General features: G+C 44.9%; 1 protein-coding gene across 1 annotated transcript in view; it reads right to left on the reverse strand.

Annotated features, from left to right (window-relative positions):
- LOC118382737 (collagen alpha-1(VII) chain-like) overlaps nucleotides 1–16850 on the reverse strand; it is a 65770-nt gene that overhangs the window by 2786 nt on the left and 46134 nt on the right. Inside the window, 11 exon segments of the mRNA XM_052513076.1 lie at nucleotides 274–393; nucleotides 904–945; nucleotides 948–1049; nucleotides 2065–2202; nucleotides 5921–6070; nucleotides 6218–6331; nucleotides 6577–6735; nucleotides 8312–8431; nucleotides 8660–8806; nucleotides 10369–10485; nucleotides 11180–11335. Coding sequence (XP_052369036.1) covers nucleotides 274–393; nucleotides 904–945; nucleotides 948–1049; nucleotides 2065–2202; nucleotides 5921–6070; nucleotides 6218–6331; nucleotides 6577–6735; nucleotides 8312–8431; nucleotides 8660–8806; nucleotides 10369–10485; nucleotides 11180–11335 — 1365 coding nt within the window.

Below are 16850 nucleotides of genomic sequence, written 5' to 3' on the forward strand. Positions count from 1 at the left end.
ATTTTGAAACCAGTGTTTTTCTCTTTCTCTCCTTTTATAACTGTGTTTGTTTAAGCATTTTGAATTGCATCCTCTGTAAGTAATGTGCTGTACTATTAGATAGATTGAGGAAGAAAGCATTACTAAGCATTTTGAATGAGGCCATAGTCTGACGTGATCATCTGTGCTGGTGTTACAGCCTGATGTGATTGGCTGTGCTGGTGTCACAGCCTGATGTGATTGGCTGTGCTGGTGTCACAGCCTGATGTGATTGGCTGTGCTTTGACCTCTGACCTGAGATGTGCCTCCAGGAGAGCAGGTACCCAGAAGCCCCGGCAACTCTGATCCAGTTGAGGGAAGTGCTGCTGTCTGTGGTGTTCAGCGCTGCGAAGCCGTTCACTTTAGGCAGGTCCACTGGAACACAATCAACACATCATTTAAGTGTTTGAGAAAGACTGTTCAGACTCACTGATCTACAAATCACCTTGCATCCCAAATAACTACTCATTATCTGATCAAGATTATTGGTTCTGCGCCTGGCCTTGCTCAAACTGATCCCCTCAAACACACGGAATAACTTTAAGATACCTTACTGCTACTTTTTGGGCTAGGTGGTGGTGCTAGGTGGTAGGTGGTGGTGCTAGGTGGTGGTGCTAGGTGGTGGTGCTAGGTGGTGGTGCTAGGTGGTTGTGCTAGGTGGTGGTGCTAGGTGGTGGTGCTAGGTGGTGGTGCTAGGTGGTGGTGCTAGGTGGTGGTTCTAGGTGGTGGTGCTAGGTGGTGGTGCTAGGTGGTGGTGCTAGGTGGTGGTGCTAGGTGGTGGTGCTAGGTGAGTAGAGACATGTGACAGGTCTACATTTCAGTCATTTAGCAGTCACTCTTATCCAGAGGAATATCTGAGAGGAGTCGCCATAGTTCAGTACTCACAGGTGCGTGCAGTGACCAGGAACGGGCTCCCTTCTCGGCCCCCACCATAGATGCCACCTGGATCTTATAGGCCGAGCTCTCCTGTAACTTAGGGATGGTGAAGGAGGTCGTGGAGGAAGAGACTAGCTGGGACTTCTCATCGCCACCTAGAGGCAGAGAGGTCAACATGCATGGGATATATATATATAGGTATATAGGTCAGGACAGAAGGATAGCCTACAGCTATTTCACAACAATCTTTCCTTTATGCCTCACAGCCTCTCTCCTCACCTTGAAGAACTAAGGTCTTTAGGGAGGGACCATGTCCTCTAATACAAGAGGGAATGTGAGGGGATGCAAGGAAGCATGAAAGACGAATTGAGATAGAGCCTACATTTTTATTTCACCTTTATTTAACCAAGTAGGCTAGTTGAGAACAAGTTCTGACTTACAACTGCGACATGGCCAATATAAAGCAAAGCAGTGCGATACAAACAACAACACAGAGTTACACATGGAATAAACAAACATACAGTCAATAACACAATAGAAAAAGTCTATATACAGTGTGTGCAAATGAGGTCAGATAAGGGAGGTAAGGCAATAAATAGGCCATGATGGTGAAGTAATTACAATATAGCAATTAAACACTGGAGTGATAGATGTGCAGAAGATGAATGCGCAAGTAGAGATACTGGGGTGCAAAGGAGCAAATAAATAAAATAAATCACAGTATAGGGGGTGGGGTAGTTGGATGGGCTATTTACAGATTGGTTATGTACAGGTGCAGTAATCTGTGAGCTGCTCTGACAGCTGGTGCTTAAAGTTAGTGAGGGAGATATGAGTCTCCAGCTTCAGTGATGTTTGCAGTTCGTTTCAGTTATTGGCAGCAGAGAACTGGAAAGAAAGGCAACCAAATAGGAATTGGCTTTGGTGAGATATACCTGCTGGAGCACGTGCTACGGGTTGGTGCTGCTAAGGTGACCAATGAGGTGAGATAAGGCGGGGCTTTACCTTGCTAAGACTTATAGATGACCAGGAGCCAGTGGGTTTGGGAACGAATATGAGGGCCAGCCAACGAGAGCATACAGGTCGCAGTGGTGGGTAGTATACGGGGCTTTGGTGGTGGGTGTTTGTGTGTCAACGTGTGTGTGTCCATACATGCATGTGTGTGTTCCTCACCATGGAAGGGGCTCCAGGAGATCTTGTAGCCAGTGACCCCAGGTGTTCTCCTCCAGGTCAGTATGAAGGAGTTGACTCCGACATCCACCACCTTCACCTCCTTGACCGCCTGGATCAGCTCTGACTCTGTCACCGACGCTGACAGAACCACATCAACAATAGATGTAGTTTCATTTAAGATAAACAATACATGTGTGGTGAGCTTTCTGCCACAAAATGGCTGCCGCTACATGGATGCTACACATCGGTGGTGAATGAGGCGAGTTTCTGCCTTTCAATGCTGACCGCTTTGAGCATACCTTGAATACATATACAATCAATTATCTTTTTAAATGTTGTGACAATGTTCCTCATTCAACAACACAACAGCCGGGATTGATTTCTTCAATGTAAATGAAGTACTTTCTGTTCAGAAACAAACTCAGATAGAATTATTAGATGATAACAATCATGTCAGGCAGCAGTGACACACACACACACACACACACACACACACACACACACACACACACACACACACACACACACACACACACACACACACACACACACACACACACACACACACACACACACATAGCAGTGGTTGAAACACAAGCCTCAAGTGTCAACAAAGGGAACCTTGGTTATAATAGGAAGCTCAAGTATATGACCTGTCAATCAAACAAGGGCACCACCAGTCTACAAGGGTACAAGGGGCGTAACGGTCCACATCTCCCTACTTAATTACAATATCAGGACTTCATCCACAGGGCTGTGGGTTTATATCAATGGCCAGTGACTCAGTGTTACACTCCATATTTTCTGTTTAATGTATTTACGAAAGTTCAATTAGTAAGGCTGGTCTGAATGGATCATCACTTTTCAATGACGTCTTTACTCGATTGAAATAACAGTGGTATGTCTCGTTCAAATCACACATCTTAGAATGACAATAGTGGTGGAAATACAGCGGAGGACTGTGAGGGCTTCCCATTGCACAAGTGTGATTACATTACCCTCAGCAACGTCAACCACTGCTTACATGTGTTTCCATGCACAAGTGTGATTACATTACCCTCAGCAACGTCAACCACTGCTTACATGTGTTTCCATGCACAAGTGTGATTACATTACCCTCAGCAACGTCAACCACTTCCCATGCACAAGTGTGATTACATTACCCTCAGCAACGTCAACCACTTCCCATGCACAAGTGTGATTACATTACCCTCAGCAACGTCAACCACTTCCCATGCACAAGTGTGATTACATTACCCTCAGCAACGTCAACCACTTCCCATGCACAAGTGTGATTACATTACCCTCAGCAACGTCAACCACTGCTTACATGTGTTTCCATGCACAAGTGTGATTACATTACCCTCAGCAACGTCAACCACTTCCCATGCACAAGTGTGATTACATTACCCTCAGCAACGTCAACCACTTCCCATGCACAAGTGTGATTACATTACCCTCAGCAACGTCAACCACTGCTTACATGTGTTTCCATGCACAAGTGTGATTACATTACCCTCAGCAACATCAACCACTGCTTACATGTGTTCCATTGCACAAGTGTGATTACATTACCCTCAGCAACGTCAACCACTTCCCATGCACAAGTGTGATTACATTATGTGTTCCCATGCACAAGTGTGATTACATTACCCTCAGCAACGTCAACCACTGCTTACATGTGTTTCCATGCACAAGTGTGATTACATTACCCTCAGCAACGTCAACCACTGCTTACATGTGTTTCCATGCACAAGTGTGATTACATTACCCTCAGCAACGTCAACCACTTCCCATTGCACAAGTGTGATTACATTACCCTCAGCAACGTCAACCACTGCTTACATGTGTTTCCATGCACAAGTGTGATTACATTACCCTCAGCAACGTCAACCACTTCCCATGCACAAGTGTGATTACATTACCCTCAGCAACGTCAACCACTTCCCATGCACAAGTGTGATTACATTACCCTCAGCAACGTCAACCACTGCTTACATGTGTTCCATTGCACAAGTGTGATTACATTACCCTCAGCAACGTCAACCACTTCCCATGCACAAGTGTGATTACATTACCCTCAGCAACGTCAACCACTTACATGTGTTTCCATGCACAAGTGTGATTACATTACCCTCAGCAACGTCAACCACTTCCCATGCACAAGTGTGATTACATTACCCTCAGCAACGTCAACCACTGCTTACATGTGTTCCCATGCACAAGTGTGATTACATTACCCTCAGCAACGTCAGCCACTGCTTACATGTGTTCCATTGCACAAGTGTGATTACATTACCCACAGCAACGTCAACCACTTCCCATGCACAAGTGTGATTACATTACCCTCAGCAACGTCAACCACTGTTTACATGTGTTTCCATGCACAAGTGTGATTACATTACCCTCAGCAACGTCAACCACTTCCCATGCACAAGTGTGATTACATTACCCTCAGCAACGTCAACCACTGTTTACATGTGTTTCCATGCACAAGTGTGATTACATTACCCTCAGCAACATCAACCACTGCTTACATGTGTTTCCATGCACAAGTGTGATTACATTACCCTCAGCAACGTCAACCACTTCCCATGCACAAGTGTGATTACATTACCCTCAGCAACGTCAACCACTTCCCATGCACAAGTGTGATTACATTACCCTCAGCAACGTCAACCACCACATGTTCCCATGCACAAGTGTGATTACATTACCCTCAGCAACGTCAACCACTTCCCATGCACAAGTGTGATTACATTACCCTCAGCAACGTCAACCACTTCCCATGCACAAGTGTGATTACATTACCCTCAGCAACGTCAACCACTTCCCATGCACAAGTGTGATTACATTACCCTCAGCAACGTCAACCACTTCCCATGCACAAGTGTGATTACATTACCCTCAGCAACGTCAACCACTTCCCATGCACTTACATTACCCATGCACAAGTGTGATTACATTACCCTCAGCAACTTCAACCATGCACAAGTGTGATTACAAGTGTGATTACCCTCAGCAACGTCAACCACTTCCCATGCACAAGTGTGATTACATTACCCTCAGCAACGTCAACCACTGCTTACTTCCATGCACAAGTGTGATTACATTACCCTCAGCAACGTCAACCACTTCCCATGCACAAGTGTGATTACATTACCCTCAGCAACGTCAACCACTGCTTACATGTTCCCATGCACAAGTGTGATTACATTACCCTCAGCAACGTCAACCACTTCCCATGCACAAGTGTGATTACATTACCCTCAGCAACGTCAACCACTTCATGCACATGTGTTCAACCATGCACAAGTGTGATTACATTACCCTCAGCAACGTCAACCACTTCCCATGCACAAGTGTGATTACATTACCCTCAGCAACGTCAACCACTGTTTACATGTGTTTCCATGCACAAGTGTGATTACATTACCCTCAGCAACGTCAACCACTTCCCATGCACAAGTGTGATTACACCCTCAGTGTTTCCATGCACAAGTGTGATTACATTACCCTCAGCAACGTCAACCACTTCCCATGCACAAGTGTGATTACATTACCCTCAGCAACGTCAACCACTATTTACATGTGTTTCCTTGCATATGCGTTTGGATTCCCAGTATCTTAAATGAGTTGTTTGTATACAGCACCTACCAAGCACATTGCTGTGACTGCAGACTCCACTGACGTCATAGGGGCAAATCCTAGCAACCACTTGAGTCGAAAATTTACTCAGTCTCCCAATGACATTAATGTATGAATAAGTGAAAATGTCCAATACCCACCATCACCACTGTGGGAAAATAAAATCATGCACAAGTTTGGATTTACCCCATACTCTCTCTCTAGGTACCTGTGAGCTGTGAGAGGGAGATTTCTGGCCCCTCTGTGTTGCCGTAGACAGCGTGGATGCTGACTATGTAGACTGTCTCTGGGTTGAGGCCCTCAGTGCGGTGGAACAGAACGCTGCGGTCCAAATACTGGGACTGGGGAGTGTTGCCATCTGTGTAACACAGCCAATTAAAAGACTCAGGCACACACAAACATTTACACACACACACACACGTGTACACACTCACAGGCTACATTAATCTTTGAAATTGAGATAAGGTTATATTTAGGATTTGGATCAAGAAGCCCACTACAGTACCGATGTTCCAGGTGAGTTTGTACTCGGTGGACCCCACGACGGGACTCCACTCCACGTCGATGGAGGTACTGGTGTAGGAAGTCACGTGGAAGTTAGACACATATCCCAAAGGGGCTAGTGGAGAGAGAAGAGGGGATACAAGGCAACATGACGAAGACGCAGGGAGTCAGGAAGCAGGTGCAGTCGGTGAGTTTAATCAGAACGAACATAGAGAGAATACAAAAACAGGAGCGTCTGAACATGAAAACACAAAACAATACTGCATGATGGGTGATACGACCGAGTGCCAGATAAAGGGGAAGTGGTCAGGGTAGTGATGAAAATACACTTGACTAGGAAAGAGGACACGTTGGACTCACAGGTGCGGAAGGTAGCTGAGACGCCGGGACCCACCAGCGATCCAAACAGGACGTAAAGAGACAGGACATACTCTGTGTCATGGACCACGTTCTTCAGAAGGTGCTCTGTGGTGGAGCCGTTCAGAGCCAGCTGCCTAGGACGGTCCCGACCCACAAACTCTGGAAGAATAACACACATAACAATGGAGTAGGGGGAGGATTAGGGCCTAAGCCCTGATCTAACAGTTTAGTGTTTTGCCCATGATGACAATCACCTGCTATTGGAGGCCAACTCCTTTGGACCAATGGAGTGTTCACTTGAGTTTATTTTACCTTTATTTAACTAGGCAAGTCAGTTAAGAACAAATTCCTATTTTCAATGACGGCCTAGGAACAGTGGGTTAACTGCCTGTTCAGGGGCAGAACAACAGATTTGTACCTTGTCAGCTCGGAGATTTGAACTTGCAGCCTTCAGGTTACTAGTCCAACGCTCTAACCACTAGGCTACCCTGCCGCAGTTGTGTCTGATGATTTGCAAAATTGCTCACTATGTAGCTTAAATTAAATTAGTTAATTAGCAATTAGGTCTCTCTTCGTACTCAACTTAATGAATCCCTTAATGAATACTCAACTTAACGACGTTCCATTCAATTTGTCCCTTTCATATTGCTTTACAGCTCATTACAGGCAAATCAAATCATCGAAAGCAAGTAATTCTACAGACATTGGGATTGTTTGATGATACCTTTCGTTTCCAAGCGTAGCTCTGTTGATATTAAAAGCATCCTGAGTTTTAAAAAGAAAAGTCAAGCAGTCGTGAGGGCAATGAGAAGAGGATACGCGAACAAAAACCAACCTAAACCCCAAAATAACTCCCATCATCATCTCCACATGAAAGGACAAGGCACCCTACTCTCCCTCCTCCATGTCTTCATCTGGCTTGATCAATCCCTTTTCTCACACACCTTTATTCACACATTCCCCCTTTCCTGTCATCCCCATATGAACATCATCAGAAGCCCGTCCCCTCATTAAAACAACCCCCGTATCCCTCCATCTCTCCTTTTATTTTCCTGTTTTCTGAGGGGGTGGCCATGATGCCAGCTTGTCACATGGAAATGACGCTGGTACTACCGAGTGACATGGTGGGGAGCCCAGTCCTGGCATTTCAAAGGATCCGTGTCGTGTCCCCACAGGGACGCTCAGAAGGGTGACATCAAATACACCCCCCACCTTCTTTTTATCCATAAGCCCGCTGCAGAATCTTCCTCCAATCATGTTCTAGTGATGCTGGTTTTGATAGACACGGTGAGACAGAGGGATGGTAGGTAGGTACACAGAGTTGGGGAGACTCTGAACATCGTCAGAGATACATCACGCATGAGAGAGAAAAGGAGAGAGAGAGAAGAGGGGAGAGAAAGGAGAGAGAGAAAGAGGAGAGAGAAAGAATTACAAGAGGAAGAGATGCCCAAAGGGAGGACGGGAGGACAGAGTACAATAGAAAGAGAGGGAGAGGGGGGGAGAGAAGAGAGAGATAGAGGCCCTGTCAAGAAAGAACCTCTAGCCCCTAGCTCCAGACACACTTCTGGAGATCTGAGAGGATTGGACAGGGATAAGCAATATGTTAAAACATTCCACCTAGCCTATCAAATCAAATCCCCTCAGATCTTCACAAGTGTCTAGGGGTAGGGGGTTGTTTTTGGGCAGGGCTTTGGTTTCTATTGTGCGAGTATATTGTGTAGAGGTGAGAGGTCACCTGGAGTGGGCCCCCAGGCTAGTCTGTAGCCGGTGGCCCCAGGGACAGAGTTCCAGGAGACCATGGCACTGTTGGTGCTCACTGCCGATGCCTTCAGAGTCTGGACTGCACTGCTCTCCACTGGCACAGGGAGACGGGAGAGAGAGGGAGAGAATTTAACTATCATTATGGATAGAATGTTAGTCATTGTACAGCTGCATGATGAAGGGAGATGGCCTCGGCCGGCACACTGCTCTGGCACAGGGCTCTGGTAGAAAGAACTGTATTATGGGTGTCATTTAGGACGCAGCCATAATGTTCAGAAGTTGACTCATCCTGTACATAGTCCCAGTTTCCATGGTAACTCACGTGTCTTGGCTGGGGTAGAGATGACAGGGCCCTCGATGTCCACAAAGATGGGGTTGATGGTGATGGCGTACTCAGTGCCTGGGTGGAGTCCCTGGATCATGTAGAAGTTAAAGGTCTCCCCCAGGTTCACATTCTCTCTATGGCCCTCTGGAGGTAAAGGAGGGGAGGGGGGTTGGTTATCTGTGATCGTGCCTTCGTAAAGTATTCAGACCACTAGAATATTTCTAAATGTTGTTACGTTACAGCCTTATTCTAAAATGTATTAAATGACAAAAATTACACAGCAATCTACACACAATACACCATAACGACAGTGAAAAAAATGTGGTTGAAATTTTTGCAAATTTATTAAAAGTATAAAACAGAAATACCTTATTTACATAAGTATTCAGAACCTTTGCAATGAGACTTGAAGTTGAGCTCAGGTGCATCCTGTTTCCATTGATCGTCCTTGAGATGTTTCTACAACTTAATTGGAGTACACCCGGGGTAAATTCAATTGATTGGACATGATTTGGAAAGGCACACAACTGTCTATAAAAGGTCCCTCAGTTGACAGTGCATATCAGAGCAAACACTAAGCCATGAGGTCGCATGAATTGTTTGTAGAGCTCCGAGACAGGATTGTGTCGAGGCACAGATCTGGGGAAGGGTAACAACATTTTTCTGCTGCATTGAAGGTCCACAAGACCACAGTGCCCACCATCATTCTTAAATGGAAGAAGTTTGGAACCACCAAGACTCTTCCTAGAACTGGCCGCCATGCCAAACTGAGAAATCGGGAGAGAAGGGCCTTGGCCAGGGAGGTGACCAAGAACCCGATGGTCAACTCTGACAGAGCTCTAGAGATGACAGAACCTTCCAGAAGGACAATCATATCTGCAGCACTCCACCAGTCAGGCCTTTATGGTAGAGTGGCCAGATGGTAGCCATTCCTCAGTAAAAGGTACATGAAACCCCGTTTGTAGTTTGCCAAAAGTCACCTAAAGACACTCAGACCATGAGAAATAAGATTCTCTGGTCTGATTGAACTCTTTGGCCTGAATGCCAAGCATCATGTCTGGAGGAAACCTGGCACCATTCCTACGGTGAAGCATGGTGGTGGCAGCATCATGCTGTGGGGATGTTTTTCTATGGCAGGGACTGGGAGACTAGTCAGTATCAAGGCAAAGATGAACAGAGCAAAGTACAGAGAGATCCTTGATGAAAACCTACTCCAGAGCGCTCAGAATCTCAGACTGGTGCGAAGGTTCACCTTCCAACAGGACAACAACCCTAAGCACACAGCCAAGACAATGTAGGAGTGGTTTCAGGACAAGTCTCTGAATGTCCTTGAGTGGGAGGAAGTCCCCAAATACAGGTGTGCCAAGCTTGTAGCGTCATACCCAAGAAAACTCGAGGCTGTAGTCGCTGCCAAAGGTGCTTGAACAAAGTACTGATTAAAGGGTCTGAATACTTATGTAAATGTGAACCTGTTTTTGCTCTGTCATTATGGGGTATTGTGTGTAGATTGATGAGAATAAGGCTGTCATGTAACACAATGTGGAAAATGTCAAGGGGTCGGAATACTTTCCGAAGGCACCCTATACTCTGTATGCAGGCTGTATGTTGTATGGTGATTTCACAGACACTGTGTCTGAGTGGTCAATGTGTGTTCAGCGTGTCTTTTGGGTGATCTTGGTAACACACTGCTATTAGGGTCCCAGTACCTGAGGAGGACCAGGTGAGGCGATACCCCGTGGCCCCCTTCACTGAGCCCCAGCGGGCCTGGACGGTGTCTGTGGTGGCGTTTTGGACCAGGAGCTGCTGCACTGGCACCAGTTTCACTGCAGAATAGACGCACGCACACACACACACACACACACACACACACACACACACACACACACACACACACACACACACACACACACACACACACACACACACACACACACACACACACACACACACACACTCTCAGTTAGGGGAGGAACACTAATGAATCTCTTTTCTTTAATATTTACATACATTTTACCAATGTAATTTGATGGAGAACAGACCAACTGCATCACCCACAGATGGTGAAATACATGACCCACAGCCTGGAAATCTGATCAACATGTTGGGAGAAGCTACACTGCCACTTAGTGGACAGTCATAGAAAAACAACTTATTACAGTCAGAAAGGTGTGAAATAGGGCGTTAAGCTTCTATTGAAATATATATTTCATAACCAATTGACTTAGATTTCAAAGGCAATGGAAGCATCCTGATTCCTCACCATTTTCTAGAAGTGTTCCACAACTTGTAAACTCCCATTGATTTCAAAGCATAGGATTGGTTTTAGGCAGGTAGACTAGCAGTGTCGGGCCAGTAACCTAAAGGTCACTGGTTTCGCATCCCAGAAATCTGTCTGTGTCCTTGAACAAGGTACTTAACCCTAATAGCTCCTGTAAGTCTCTCTGGATAATAGCATCTGCTAAATAACTCAAATTAAAATTCTAGCTGTTGGTCGACACATTCAGCAGGGTCACTTACGTGTTTTGCCGACGATCGAGACAGGTTGGCTGGGGCCCTGGGGGTAGATAGCAAAGATACTGACAGTGTACTTCTTATCCTCCTCCAAGCTGTCAATCACATGGGAGGAGGTGTCGCCGCGCAGCACCTGCTCATAGGTCAGTCCTGGCCGGTCGGCTGCATGGGGTCAGGACACAATTCATCTTTCATGGACAGACTACTTAAACATAAAACAAATTATGCTGGATTTTATTTCTAGGTTTACAGAGTTTAAGACAAAATGGGTATCCCTGTTACATTCTATACCAGGAGTGATGAACTTCTGTACCAGGAGAGATAACTACCTTCAATAAAGACATTTATAAATTCTGTACTGGGTACTACATTTGTTATAACACCACAAGAGAATGGGAGCCATGATGTCAAGTAAAGGGATTATGACAAAATATGTCTCCCTGTCTAATTCTGTAGCCATCGCAGTGTCAAAGATGTTTTGACACCGCAAGAGACGGGGTCATCAGAGGCCTGATATCTAGTAGAGGAAAAGTGAAGGGGTCATCAGAGGCCTGATATCTAGTAGAGGAAAAGTGAAGGGGTCATCAGAGGCCTGATATCTAGTAGAGGAAAAGTGAAGGGGTCATCAGAGGCATGATATCTAGTAGAGGAAAAGTGAAGGGGTCATCAGAGGCATGATATCTAGTAGAGGAAAAGTGAAGGGGTCATCAGAGGCATGATATCTAGTAGAGGAAAAGTGAAGGGGTCATCAGAGGCATGATATCTAGTAGAGGAAAAGTGAAGGGTCATCAGAGGCATGATATCTAGTAGAGGAAAAGTGAAGGGGTCATCAGAGGCATGATATCTAGTAGAGGAAAAGTGAAGGGGTCATCAGAGGCATGATATCTAGTAGAGGAAAAGTGAAGGGGTCATCAGAGGCATGATATCTAGTAGAGGAAAAGTGAAGGGGTAATCAGAGGCATGATATCTAGTAGAGGAAAAGTGAAGGGGTCATCAGAGGCATGATATCTAGTAGAGGAAAAGTGAAGGGGTAATCAGAGGCATGATATCTAGTAGAGGAAAAGTGAAGGGGTAATCAGAGGCATGATATCTAGTAGAGGAAAAGTGAAGGGGTAATCAGAGGCATGATATCTAGTAGAGGAAAAGTGAAGGGGTAATCAGAGGCATGATATCTAGTAGAGGAAAAGTGAAGGGGTAATCAGAGGCATGATATCTAGTAGAGGAAAAGTGAAGGGGTCATCAGAGGCATGATATCTAGTAGAGGAAAAGTGAAGGGGTCATCAGAGGCATGATATCTAGTAGAGGAAAAGTGAAGGGGTCATCAGAGGCATGATATCTAGTAGAGGAAAAGTGAAGGGGTAATCAGAGACATGATATCTAGTAGAGGAAAAGTGAAGGGGTAATCAGAGGCATGATATCTAGTAGAGGAAAAGTGAAGGGGTCATCAGAGGCATGATATCTAGTAGAGGAAAAGTGAAGGGGTAATCAGAGGCATGATATCTAGTAGAGGAAAAGTGAAGGGGTCATCAGAGGCATGATATCTAGTAGAGGAAAAGTGAAGGGGTCATCAGAGGCATGATATCTAGTAGAGGAAAAGTGAAGGGGTAATCAGAGGCATGATATCTAGTAGAGGAAAAGTGAAGGGGTCATCAGAGGCATGATATCTAGTAGAGGAAAAGTGAAGGGGTCATCAGAGACATGATATCTAGTAGAGGAAAAGTGAAGGGGTAATCAGAGGCATGATATCTAGTAGAGGAAAAGTGAAGGGGTCATCAGAGGCATGATATCTAGTAGAGGAAAAGTGAAGGGGTAATCAGAGGCATGATATCTAGTAGAGGAAAAGTGAAGGGGTCATCAGAGACATGATATCTAGTAGAGGAAAAGTGAAGGGGTAATCAGAGGCATGATATCTAGTAGAGGAAAAGTGAAGGGGTCATCAGAGGCATGATATCTAGTAGAGGAAAAGTGAAGGGGTAATCAGAGGCATGATATCTAGTAGAGGAAAAGTGAAGGGGTCATCAGAGGCATGATATCTAGTAGAGGAAAAGTGAAGGGGTAATCAGAGGCATGATATCTAGTAGAGGAAAAGTGAAGGGGTCATCAGAGGCATGATATCTAGTAGAGGAAAAGTGAAGGGGTAATCAGAGGCATGATATCTAGTGGAGGAAAAGTGAAGGGGTCATCAGAGGCATGATATCTAGTAGAGGAAAAGTGAAGGGGTCATCAGAGGCATGATATCTAGTAGAGGAAAAGTGAAGGGGTCATCAGAGGCATGATATCTAGTGGAGGAAAAGTGAAGGGGTAATCAGAGGCATGATATCTAGTAGAGGAAAAGTGAAGGGGTCATCAGAGGCATGATATCTAGTAGAGGAAAAGTGAAGGGGTAATCAGAGACATGATATCTAGTAGAGGAAAAGTGAAGGGGTAATCAGAGGCATGATATCTAGTAGAGGAAAAGTGAAGGGGTCATCAGAGGCATGATATCTAGTAGAGGAAAAGTGAAGGGGTCATCAGAGGCATGATATCTAGTAGAGGAAAAGTGAAGGGGTAATCAGAGGCATGATATCTAGTAGAGGAAAAGTGAAGGGGTCATCAGAGGCATGATATCTAGTAGAGGAAAAGTGAAGGGGTCATCAGAGGCATGATATCTAGTAGAGGAAAAGTGAAGGGGTAATCAGAGGCATGATATCTAGTAGAGGAAAAGTGAAGGGGTCATCAGAGGCATGATATCTAGTAGAGGAAAAGTGAAGGGGTCATCAGAGGCATGATATCTAGTAGAGGAAAAGTGAAGGGGTCATCAGAGGCATGATATCTAGTAGAGGAAAAGTGAAGGGGTCATCAGAGGCATGATATCTAGTAGAGGAAAAGTGAAGGGGTCATCAGAGGCATGATATCTAGTAGAGGAAAAGTGAAGGGGTCATCAGAGGCATGATATCTAGTAGAGGAAAAGTGAAGGGGTCATCAGAGGCATGATATCTAGTAGAGGAAAAGTGAAGGGGTAATTAGAGGCATGATATCTAGTGGAGGAAAAGTGAAGAGGTCATCAGAGGCATGATATATAGTAGAGAAAAAGTGAAGGGGTCATCAGAGGCATGATATCTAGTAGAGGAAAAGTGAAGGGGTCATCAGAGGCATGATATCTAGTAGAGGAAAAGTGAAGGGGTAATCAGAGGCATGATATCTAGTAGAGGAAAAGTGAAGGGGTCATCAGAGGCATGATATAGTAGAGGAAAAGTGAAGGGGTCATCAGAGGCATGATATCTAGTAGAGGAAAAGTGAAGGGGTCATCAGAGGCATGATATCTAGTAGAGGAAAAGTGAAGGGGTCATCAGAGGCATGATATCTAGTAGAGGAAAAGTGAAGGGGTCATCAGAGGCATGATATCTAGTAGAGGAAAAGTGAAGGGGTCATCAGAGGCATGATATCTAGTAGAGGAAAAGTGAAGGGGTCATCAGAGGCATGATATCTAGTAGAGGAAAAGTGAAGGGGTCATCAGAGGCATGATATCTAGTAGAGGAAAAGTGAAGGGGTCATCAGAGGCATGATATCTAGTAGAGGAAAAGTGAAGGGGTCATCAGAGGCATGATATCTAGTAGAGGAAAAGTGAAGGGGTCATCAGAGGCATGATATCTAGCAGAGGAAAAGTGAAGGGGTAATCAGATACATGATATCTAGTGGAGGAAAAGTGAAGGGGTCATCAGAGGCATGATATCTAGTGGAGGAAAAGTGAAGGGGTAATCAGAGGCATGATATCTAGTGGAGGAAAAGTGAAGGGGTCATCAGAGGCATGATATCTAGTAGAGGAAAAGTGAAGGGGTCATCAGAGGCATGATATCTAGTAGAGGAAAAGTGAAGGGGTCATCAGAGGCATGATATCTAGTAGAGGAAAAGTGAAGGGGTAATCAGAGGCATGATATCTAGTAGAGGAAAAGTGAAGGGGTCATCAGAGGCATGATATCTAGTAGAGGAAAAGTGAAGGGGTCATCAGAGGCATGATATCTAGTAGAGGAAAAGTGAAGGGGTAATCAGAGGCATGATATCTAGTAGAGGAAAAGTGAAGGGGTAATCAGAGGCATGATATCTAGTAGAGGAAAAGTGAAGGGGTCATCAGAGGCATGATATCTAGTAGAGGAAAAGTGAAGGGGTCATCAGAGGCATGATATCTAGTAGAGGAAAAGTGAAGGGGTCATCAGAGGCATGATATCTAGTAGAGGAAAAGTGAAGGGGTCATCAGAGGCATGATATCTAGTAGAGGAAAAGTGAAGGGGTCATCAGAGGCATGATATCTAGTAGAGGAAAAGTGAAGGGGTCATCAGAGGCATGATATCTAGTAGAGGAAAAGTGAAGGGGTCATCAGAGGCATGATATCTAGTAGAGGAAAAGTGAAGGGGTCATCAGAGGCATGATATCTAGTAGAGGAAAAGTGAAGGGGTAATCAGAGGCATGATATCTAGTAGAGGAAAAGTGAAGGGGTAATCAGAGGCATGATATCTAGTAGAGGAAAAGTGAAGGGGTCATCAGAGGCATGATATCTAGTAGAGGAAAAGTGAAGGGGTAATCAGAGGCATGATATCTAGTAGAGGAAAAGTGAAGGGGTCATCAGAGGCATGATATCTAGTAGAGGAAAAGTGAAGGGGTCATCAGAGGCATGATATCTAGTAGAGGAAAAGTGAAGGGGTCATCAGAGGCATGATATCTAGTAGAGGAAAAGTGAAGGGGTCATCAGAGGCATGATATCTAGTAGAGGAAAAGTGAAGGGGTCATCAGAGGCATGATATCTAGTAGAGGAAAAGTGAAGGGGTCATCAGAGGCATGATATCTAGTAGAGGAAAAGTGAAGGGGTCATCAGAGGCATGATATCTAGTAGAGGAAAAGTGAAGGGGTCATCAGAGGCATGATATCTAGTAGAGGAAAAGTGAAGGGGTAATCAGAGGCATGATATCTAGTAGAGGAAAAGTGAAGGGGTCATCAGAGGCATGATATCTAGTAGAGGAAAAGTGAAGGGGTCATCAGAGGCATGATATCTAGTAGAGGAAAAGTGAAGGGGTAATCAGAGGCATGATATCTAGTAGAGGAAAAGTGAAGGGGTCATCAGAGGCATGATATCTAGTAGAGGAAAAGTGAAGGGGTAATCAGAGGCATGATATCTAGTAGAGGAAAAGTGAAGGGGTCATCAGAGGCATGATATCTAGTAGAGGAAAAGTGAAGGGGTAATCAGAGGCATGATATCTAGTAGAGGAAAAGTGAAGGGGTCATCAGAGGCATGATATCTAGTAGAGGAAAAGTGAAGGGGTCATCAGAGGCATGATATCTAGTAGAGGAAAAGTGAAGGGGTCATCAGAGGCATGATATCTAGTAGAGGAAAAGTGAAGGGGTCATCAGAGGCATGATATCTAGTAGAGGAAAAGTGAAGGGGTCATCAGAGGCATGATATCTAGTAGAGGAAAAGAAGCATGAAGGAAAAGTGAAGGGGTCATCAGAGGCATGATATCTAGTAGAGGAAAAGTGAAGGGGTAATCAGAGGCATGATATCTAGTAGAGGAAAAGTGAAGGGGTAATCAGAGGCATGATATCTAGTAGAGGAAAAGTGAAGGGGTAATCAGAGGCATGATATCTAGTAGAGGAAAAGTGAAGGGGTAATCAGAGGCATGATATCTAGTAGAGGAAAAGTGAAGGG

The sequence above is a fragment of the Oncorhynchus keta genome, unplaced genomic scaffold (assembly GCF_023373465.1).
Source record: "Oncorhynchus keta strain PuntledgeMale-10-30-2019 unplaced genomic scaffold, Oket_V2 Un_contig_9668_pilon_pilon, whole genome shotgun sequence".
In the NCBI taxonomy this organism is placed as follows: domain Eukaryota; kingdom Metazoa; phylum Chordata; class Actinopteri; order Salmoniformes; family Salmonidae; genus Oncorhynchus; species Oncorhynchus keta.